This window comes from Stylophora pistillata, chromosome 4, assembly GCF_964205215.1.
Source record: "Stylophora pistillata chromosome 4, jaStyPist1.2, whole genome shotgun sequence".
NCBI classification, from domain to species: Eukaryota; Metazoa; Cnidaria; class Anthozoa; order Scleractinia; family Pocilloporidae; genus Stylophora; species Stylophora pistillata.
The window spans coordinates 39,606,169-39,616,198 of NC_142522.1; the positions used below are offsets into that span (position 1 = coordinate 39,606,169).

Sequence of the window (10,030 nt, forward strand, 5' to 3'; positions counted from 1 at the left end):
TAATAGCCAAAGTACTGGTTTGACATAATGATAGAATAATTAATCCCTTATTCCATGGTGTAGCATGTGGTACATTTTGCTCATCGCTCTAGATTTTCTTCGCCTTTAAGTCTACGGAGCTCCTAAAAATAGTGAGCGCCTGGGAACATACGAAAATCCTTACGAAACTCGCTAGGCACATTACTTTACATGAAATGTTTTTCATATATTTTATCTCAAAAGTATGTATATTATTTTCTTTTTTCAGGTACCACAAAACATAAAACTAACACCAAATGGAATGGTTACTGTATTCACCTGGACATTACCCGCAGCAAGGCCAGTATTGCACTAATTTGAAAGGTGATATGATGATGTTTGCCCAAAAGTTGCGTTTAACCGGCTTCTGTTCCTCGATTTCGTTATTCTATCAGAAGGTTAAGAAATTTGGATAGGAGTGTGGCCCCCAAAACAACAGAAGAAATTCGTTGGTAAGACAGTACTCTGGAAAACGTTGAAAGGTTTCCAGCAATGCTATCCTTTTAAAGATCTGACCACCGGTAGGCCATAGGTAGGCCATAGGGTAGGCCACAGGGTAGGCCATAGGGTAGGCCACAGGGTAGGCCATAGGGTAGGCCATAGGGTAGGCCACGTTTTGTCCACACACTTTCTCAGAACGATCTTCGTACACCAAGAGAAATGGGCTCCAAACGTTGTTTGTTTGCAAGCAGCAAGAAAGGGACTTTAATGTCTTGCTCTTATCCCTAGAAGATTTTAAGTTAATTCTAGTATAACCAGTATCAAATGTGATTAATCGAATGAAAAAAATTGACACATCCTAAATTTAAACTTCAGGAACTGCAGTTATTTTAATTAAAAGAGGTTGAGTTTATTATCTGAATATATCAACAAAGTTGAAATGGTAAATTGGCCACCGTTACGATTACGTTGCTTTTACCTAATCATTCTAAGCAACACATGGCAATCTGTGGTCTTTCTTTACACTTAGGTAGCCCGGAAAGCCAGAAAACTCTTGAACAAAAGCTCATCTTTCAAACCGGCAGTCTAAATCTCACAGGTATCAACGAACGCTTTTCATTCCACTGATTTATTCGTGTTTTTCTCGTTGCCATGTTCCCACCAATCATGTAGCTCCTTTTTCTGCCTTCAAAAGCACACACAACCCACAATTCCTCTATTCACTCCGAGGAAGGGCTAATGCTCGAAACGTCGGCTTCTATAATCGTAATGGTGGCCAATTTACCATTCAACTTTGTTGATATATTCAAAATATTTCATTACCCCCACCGACGCAGCCCCAAACAGTTTCTTTAGAAACTTTCAGTCTTTATGAGTTTATTATCAACGACTTGAGAACCTTGATATAGTCATAGTTAATCGAGGGGACTGGTTATGAAAGCCGGCGAACTTCAAAGGGATAGCTTATTGTTTTGGTTTTTCGAGTTCAACCTAGCGTGACCGTGCATCACATAGATTCAAGATGGCGTCTAACATGTGAGCGTTTGTACTGATGACTGCACGTTTTACGTCTGTAATATTACTATTCCTTCTTAAATACTGCTTGTATGTATCTATAAATGAAGAAGGAATGCCCGGAGATAACTGCTCTGTTTTTGGTTGCGGCTCGTCCCGCAAAACGAAAGGAATCGGCATCTGGAAACTTCCTGCCCCTCGCAATGCTGAATACAAGAAATGGCGAGAACTTTGGCTAAACGAATTGACCAAAACACGCGTTGTAGACAAAGATTTCAAGCGCCAGATCGACAATGATCGTGTCTTTACGTGCGAAAACCATTTTAGGCCCGAGGATATTGAGATTTGTAAGTATTAAATGCAATCTTATAAGTTTACCTACACGCGATCCTAGACATAATCTGCGCGGTGCTTAGGTGCATAGCTTATCAATTAACTTGAGCTTTGATAAACTTCAAACGTTATATTCTGATTCTGTTTGTTTGTGATTGTTTCTACTCTAGTTCAATCTGAAAAGATGCAGAAAAAGAAACCGAAGTTTGGTGCCTTGCCAACAGTAAACATGCCGAAGCGTAGCTTCACAACACCAGTAAATGTGCGTCCACCTCGAAGCGCAGTCAACGAAATCCCAGAAGTGGCCCCTAAAAAATGCTACAGTGACTTTAAAGATCTAGTAAAACGAGTGAAATCTTTGAAAATTCTAAGTGAGTGGATCTTAGAGGCAGCAATCGATCGAATTGTATTGACAAAGAAGAGTTCTCTGCTTGTGTTACCAAAGATTCAGCTCACCATCGATGATAGTCTTGGTTTTTCTGTGTCTGTGTTTGGATGGTTTCTGCCAGATGATCATGCGATTCATCTTGAAACCTTGCGATCCGTTATGAACATCACAGTCTCTGAACTTATCAAGAGAATTGATGTTCTCTTGATTTGCCCTGGAGTGAGACCATTTGAACTGTCATCCGATATCGTACACCACATTATACCGAAGTCAGTGGATCCGTTATTCAGAGATGATTCTGAGATATTCCCACAGCTGGAATATTGGAGAACACGGGACTGTGAAGTTTTGGTGGAGCATGGTGAGCAGTGCTGTGTTTGCTACAAATACTCTCACAAGTCAGAGGTGGATCAGAAAGCAAAGCAAAGAAAGCTTGCAAAGCCTGCTCATTTGTTTGCTCCAGTCTCTCACACAACACCAGAGAGAATAAAGCTAACCCTAAAAACACAGAGGCTTAAGTGTGCAGAACTAGAACGAAAACTTGAAGAAATGAAATCAGAGATAGAAAAGTCAAGTGTAGAAGTAGACAACCAGTTAAGCAATGACATTACAAGTATATTGGGGACATCCAATGAAAATATCACTCCATTCATGGATCTGTTCTGGCAGCAGCAAAAGAAATTGATGACAAAGAGTAAAACTGGTGTCCGATACCATCCTATGATCATTCGATACTGCTTGTCACTTGCTACCAAGTCCCCAGCATGCTATGAAGAGCTCAGGAAAAGTAACATCCTTGTACTGCCGAGCCAACGCACATTGAAGGACTATAGAAATTGTATACGACCCAAAGCTGGCATTCAAGAGGAAGTACTTGAGGAGTTGAATGTTCTTACAAACAGCTACTTCGATGTGCAACGATACATTGTGCTCCTTTTTGACGAAATGAAAATTTTGTCAAATCTGGTATTTGACAAAGTATCTGGGGAACTAACTGGTTTCCTTGACCTGGGAGATCCTGATATAAACTTTGGAACACTTGAAAAAGCTGACAAGATTGCAAGCCATGCTATGGTCTTTTACATCAGAGGTCTCTGTACTGAGTTGAAGTTCAGCTTAGCCTATTTTGCCACCGATGGGATTACATCTTATCAGCTTATGCCATTGTTTTGGCAAGCAGTATGTGTGCTTGAGTTAGCTTGTAATCTTTGGGTGATTGCAAGTACATCAGATGGAGCGTCACCCAACCGAGCATTGTACAGAATGCACAAAGCTCTTGATGGTAATGCTGGAACTGATGTGTGCTATCGCACTGTGAACCTCTATGCACCCGACAGGTTCATATATTTTTGTTCTGATGCTCCCCATCTCATTAAGACTACAAGAAATTGTGTCTACAGCTCTGGTCATGGTACATGTACTCGGTAAGTCGATATATTTGAAACTATTATTGTAGAGATATAATTTCACAGAATAAAATTTGCACTTTCAATGCATCCATGTTAGAAATTGTATGATTTATTCATATAATTGACAACAGAGTCAAACTTTTCCCTTGCTTTTAGTAAGAGGTGAAATAATATAGTCAAGCTAGAATTATTGGTATTTTGACTAGATAACATTAGCTAACATGGTTACTATGGTTACAAACAATAAGATTTTTACGTAAGGAGGGGGGTTGTGATTGGGAACTCCCTTGAAAACTTGGGTGGATTTACATTTCCTTAGTTATTCAAAACAACATTACATTTACAGAATTCATATAATGATTTAGGTGTAAACTACGATAAGGAAGTAGTTTGATTTAGTGATTGATAGTAATAACCAATGTCTTATTCTGTAGGTACATGTGGAATGATGGCCACTATATCCTCTGGCAGCATTTTATCCAGCTGTTTCATCAAGACCTTGACAATGGCCTAAAGCTGCTTCCTCGGTTAACTTATGACCATATTAAGCTCAGTGCTTACTCTACAATGAGAGTCAACCTTGCTGTCCAGATCCTCAGTGCTTCAGTGGCAAATGTTCTTAAGTCATTTGGTCCTCCCGACACCATCGCCACATCTAAATTGTGCGAAATGATGGACAACTTCTTTGATTGTCTGAATGTTCGCAACCAACATGAGCATGTGCGTAAAAGAAAGCCATTTCTCAAGCCATATTCATCAGTGAATGATCAACGGTTTGCCTGGTTAACCAATGATTTCCTTGGTTATTTGAGAAATTGGAGAGAGAGTGTGGCCAATCGTCCTGGTGAGTACACCAACAATGCAAGGAGCAAGATGTTTCTCTCTTGGCAAACCTACGAAGGCTTGAAAATCACAGTTCATTCAGTTGTAGAGGCTACAAAGTTTCTACTTAATGAAGGGATGGAATATGTGCTCACTGAGCGCTTTTGCCAAGATCCCCTTGAGGAGTATTTTGGGAACCAGAGGAAGCTTGGTAGGAGAAGTGACAACCCAGATATGCGTCAATTTGGTTACAACAATAACACCATCAGAGTGCAACGCGTTGTCACCTGTCAGTCTGGTAATACCCGAGGCAGGAAAGACAAAAACAAGGCATGGGTTAATGTCTCAGATGACCCTGTCCCAAAAAGGAAGAAAACTAAATAATGCTGACATTGCTGACTATTATAACCTGTGTATCTCCAAATGAGTGTGTATCTAACTTAAAACATAGCTTAAAACTTAGGAAAATATAAAAAGTATCAATTTCTTGTTTTGTATCATAGGGTTATTCATAAATATATAGTGAGTGATCTTGTAATTTTAAAATAATACATTAGAGTGAGCATACTTATTCTGTGAGGATTTTGGATTAATAGTTATCTTAGAGACTAATCCCTTGTTTTGATTATCCCCTAAAAATATTTTCTTTCATTGTTCAAGTGTGCTCACTCTATCAGGTTTTTTGTAAATTTGTAAATAGCATTATATCATAACACTGTTTTATTTGGTGTTTCATAAATCAATAGGATTAATTGTTCCCATTTATTGTTGGGAAAGGTTTCTTACTTATCTGTAAACAGTCTGATATATTCCATATCATTTTCATATCAATGTATTCAACTCAAAAACATCATTGGTTTTAACAATTGTGCTTTAATAATTTAATATAAGTTTTAATAATATAATACATAAGGACTGACTTTCAAACATTTGCCTCCTTTGTATTTCTACTTGAATATTTGTAGCATAATTCCTGAAATACATATTCTAGGCACAGCGTCAGTCAAACTTATTATGATATTTTTTAAATAAAACAGGAACATTAAATTTACAAAAAAGTCTATTTGTTTTGGGAATTTAAAGAATATTACAGTAATTAGTCTGTTGATGACCTATTGATGTCCTTGCGAAGAGCTTTTGATTTCAGTTGTTTCAATCTAATTTTGTGTTTTTGAATAACGTCCTTCACAAATGAAAAAGAACGAACTCTAACATACAAACTAATAATATTGTGGAGAACATCTTTGGCAACATGGCTACTAATCTCAACTTCAGAGTCGGCTAACATGGCAGAGTGAGATGCGACAACAGTTACATCATGCATTGATCTTGAAATAATATTAGCTAAAGGAATGTTTTTCAGACTGGTTTTACGTGTAGCTTCCCTGAAATAGTGTTCAGTTCTTTCAAAAACAGACTGAGCATTTCTTGTGATCTTCCACAGTCCACCTCGATTCAATGTTGTAGTCAATCTCTGATCTTCACCAATAGGATTGTCCCATTTCCCAGCCATTATCAGTGAGATTGCGTGGTCATTTTCTAGTGTTTTACTTGCTTGTTTGTGCTTGTTATGTAGCTTATGTAGTACATAACCTCCAATATACTGTAACCCTGACTTCTCTTTATCAGATAATTTCGTCAATGGTTCACATGTGTGAGTTTCTGCTTTTTCTTTGCTATGTGTTAAAAGGCAGTCGGCCACTTTTGAACAAAGTAATGTAGCAGAGTTTCTTGATAATCCTACAAAATGGCTCGAAGCATGCAAGACTATGCTAGCGTAAAAGGCTGCATAAAACCTCTCTGCATTTCCAGACTTTGCCAATTGAATATAAAGCCCCTGAATTTCAGAAAATTTAGGTGTCGAAGATTGTAGAATGTTGCAGTTGTAGGACCATATCTCGTCTCTGTTTACCTTTGGATAAATTTTGCTGTCTCTAAGTTTCACTTTAGCATTGCCAACGATGCTTGTATACGTTTCCACAGTTAATAGATCTCGATTTTCTGGTTTGTCTGTCTCAGTTTCTTCTGTTTCTTCTGTTTTATCTTTGTGTTTAACAGTGATGTGACGTTTCAGTCCGCTCTTACTCTTGCATTTCTTTGGACAATGAGGGCAAGTGACGCTCAGTGGGTGAACCTGCAAAACCAAATTCACGATCAACATCACACACTACTTAGGTTCATAAATCATCTTTAAATCAACAGCTGATAAAATAACGTTTAGGCAAGAAATGGTTTATAAATAGAGCCCGAAATAAGAGTGATTGATCGAAAGCATGATGTCGAAAGCTAGTCTGTTCGACCTTCATGTTCAATCTTCCTTTTTGACGTTTTTAGGCTATATTTTAACTATTAAAACAGATTCTATAGCTTACATCAGCAGCTGCTTCTCTGAAGTGCTCATCAAGGTCTTCTTCTTCTTCTAAAACTCCTAAAATTGCCTCTAAATCGTCTCCAAAGAAGAACATGTCATCACACGCGTCCGCCATGTTGTTTTTAGATGCACGGTCAATGTCACGTGACGGTGCATCTCAACCTCAAAACCCAAACAATAGGCCGGTCCTTTGAAGTTCGCCGGCTTTCATAACCAATCCCCTCGATTAACTATGATATAGTTGAAGAACATCAGATACATTAGGAGACTTAGGGGAGGGAGAGGGCCCCTGACTGACCTTAGTGCCATATTTACACATACATTTCATTTTTGTCTCTCAAAAAGGGTAACATGTTGTTAGATAATTGCCTGGTAAGCAGAGCAAAATTAGACTTGAGATTACACATTCTCTTACTCCCGATCCATTTAATAGTAATATATAGATTTAGCCAAGCCTAAAAGCGGAGCTCCCAAGTTTGTAATATTAATGATAACATAAAAGAAGTGCATTTGCCAGAACTCGCCTGAGACACCCCTCCCTTCGTTTTGATAGTCTCCCCTACCCTACCTGTGGAAGTTGAAGGCACGTATGCTCGGTCAGGCACGTGAAAAACAAAACGAAAAGAGGTTAACCATAATTATTCCATGGGTATGGGGGTCTGCCCCAAGCGCGCTTCGTGCGCGTGGGAGCCCCACTATGAATTAAACTTCACAGTATTAGATAGTGGTTAAGGTATGTGCAAGAAATAAAACTGTAGACATAAATTGAGGCGAGGAGCACTGATTTTCCCGAAAATATGCTCAGAATTGGGAGAAATAAGTAAAGAGCACTTTTGTGCTAAGGGATGGGTGTGGATTTGTGCCCTGGTTTGTTCAAGGTGGCTTGTTAGGAATGAATGTAATTACTTAAATACCCTGTATTCAAGGCAGTTAATTGACAGACTATGTCATTAGGAACGTTTCATACACTTATTTCATTGTCATGTAACGGCATTTATCTCGTTTATCAACAGTTGTACCTTGAGGAAAGCTGGTGACAAGGCAAGAATTTACATAGTGCCTGTGGTGAAACTGTCAGAAGGCAAGATGGTGAGGCTTGCCAATAAAATGCCTCAAAACACAACACATGCAACAATGAAATTAGAGATGCTAGTACCCGAAATTGTTGAGGATTAAAGAAATTTCATCCTAAAGTTGTAACACTATTTCAATTGAAGCTTGTAATACTATTTGAATTGAATTGAATTTCTTCACTCCTCAACTTTAGAAAGTGCTACCATAGGAAAATTAATTACCTGATGAGGGAATTTGCAATTTGTGCAATATCAGTTTTTGGCATGCAATTTGATGTGGAATTGGTGAGTCAAGTATGGCTTTTTCTCGAATCATATGGATGAATAAAAGTTTATAAGAAGTAAAGAAAACAGCAATGATATACTTTTTTTATCCTGAGTGCAAAACAAATGATGCAAAACAGTATCACTGAGCCTCGTTTTCCACTCACAATTCCACGCTAAATCCCTTGCTTTATGAACCATCAAAATGCAAGTTTTTATTGAATTATGCAATTCTATAATGAGACTGCATCCCTCTACGAAATGTTAAAAAAATTGAAAACAAATATTGAGATGATGTCAAAAGTCTAACAAAATTTTTGCATCAAATTTAATAAGTAAGATTTGTCTCCAGAACGTGAGCATGATGATTTGGCTGGATTAATTGGCAATACACTAAGCTAATTCATACCTCCCTGACATGATTGAATTTAAAGCTATCTTTGTTTCATTTTAATTTATACTCGTTAATGTTACATCCATAGTATAGGACAGGCCAAATTTAGTGTTTGGTTAACTCCTCAGCCTTATTTGATTTTACCAAATTTTAAATCAGCCAAATACATGTAATTAAATCTGGTTGGAGAGGAGTGGAAATTATGTGTATTGTAAATAACTGCAAATGTGCTAAACTCAGAAATACTTGTTGATAAAGTCTATACATCACATAGACAGAGAGAGCTTTTTATCCATAATTGATGTAAAAACTAGGAACTTAATTCTCCAGAATCAATAAATACATATATACTACGAAGAATAGAAGCAAATTTTTAATCCATCATTAAGGTCTCTCATGGTACCCCTATAATTTCAAAGAGTGGAAATTTTATTATAGTGGAAAATATGCTAAAGAAGTTGTCAATTTTAGATTGTGATTAACCCTTGTACTTCTTTTTAATGAAATATTTATTCAACACCCATATTGTAATTCACACATTTTTTTTTAAAGTATTAACTATTTACCTCTTTCTTATTTCTAATGACATGAATTTCAGATGTAAGGAGTTTGTTGAGTGTCTTAAAGAATGAGTGGCTCATAGGTTGTTAGGAAGTAGGCACTATGCCTATATTGAGTGTCATCACCTCAATATTAACCTGTAGAAAACATCAAACTCTTTTTGTTTATATTGCATGTATAAATTTTTCAAACAAACTTAGTTGTAATGCAAGTGGTAGATGAGTGTTTTATCCAAGTTAAACTTCATTTCCCTTCCTTTCTTCAAAAAACGTGATGAGATATATTATTAATAGTTTGTTTATTTGCATGTATTTTAATGCTGTCAATACAAATATAATCAAAGTGAATAAGGTCCAGGTTTAGCACGAGGCAAAGTGTATTCAATATCTGTAATTTTTTTTAATAAATTTCAAATAAACTTTGGAAACTTATTTGCAATGACCCTTTTAATTACTTACTAGGTTTATTCTAATCTCTTTGCCTTTTGCCTGATAGACTGTGGGAATGAGCAGGTTTGCTACTGACAATAGTTATGAGGTATTTACTAAAAGTTGGAATCACCTGAAACCACCTGAAACCATCTGAAACCATCTGAAACCATCTGAAACCACCAATGAAACCACCTGAAACCATCTGAAATTACCTGAAAATTACATGAAAGCACGCAGACATGAACGCAGACCGCAGACCGCAAACCGCACACCGCAAACCGCACACCTCGAATAGCCACGCCTCGAAAAAGGTCCACACAGTGTGTAATTACCAGATTTATCTCTCTTCCCTTTGTTGTCAAACGAGATCACGGAATGCGTAAGCGAAACTGCTATGTAAACATTGGAGTTGAATTTTTATTGAACATATCGCAGTTACGACCCTCCACTGTCGAGCCGTACCAGTCTTGCATAGGTTATGTGTGTGCCTTTTGAGTCAGTCGACGTGTGC

General features: G+C 37.5%; 2 protein-coding genes and 1 long non-coding RNA gene across 3 annotated transcripts; 2 read left to right on the forward strand and 1 right to left on the reverse strand.

The window, feature by feature from the left end:
- The first annotated feature begins 1,370 nt into the window (after window positions 1-1,370).
- Window positions 1,371-5,483, forward strand: LOC148733688 (uncharacterized). Its single transcript, XM_088758189.1, has 3 exons — window positions 1,371-1,820; window positions 1,977-3,618; window positions 4,038-5,483. The coding sequence occupies exons 1-3, from the start codon at window positions 1,511-1,513 to the stop codon at window positions 4,807-4,809; spliced, it is 2,724 nt and encodes a 907-aa protein (XP_088614315.1). The 5' UTR covers window positions 1,371-1,510; the 3' UTR covers window positions 4,810-5,483.
- On the reverse strand, window positions 5,279-7,015 carry LOC148733689 (uncharacterized). The gene is made up of 2 exons (XM_088758190.1): window positions 6,798-7,015; window positions 5,279-6,559 (listed from the first exon to the last, which is right to left on the reverse strand). Exons 1-2 carry the CDS (start codon window positions 6,909-6,911, stop codon window positions 5,522-5,524), a joined length of 1,152 nt encoding a protein of 383 aa, XP_088614316.1. The 5' UTR covers window positions 6,912-7,015; the 3' UTR covers window positions 5,279-5,521.
- A 42-nt stretch (window positions 7,016-7,057) lies between these two features.
- On the forward strand, window positions 7,058-9,519 carry LOC148733690 (uncharacterized). The gene is made up of 2 exons (XR_016000472.1): window positions 7,058-8,154; window positions 8,616-9,519. It is a non-coding gene; the product is annotated as an uncharacterized LOC148733690 (long non-coding RNA).
- The last annotated feature ends 511 nt before the right edge of the window (window positions 9,520-10,030 follow it).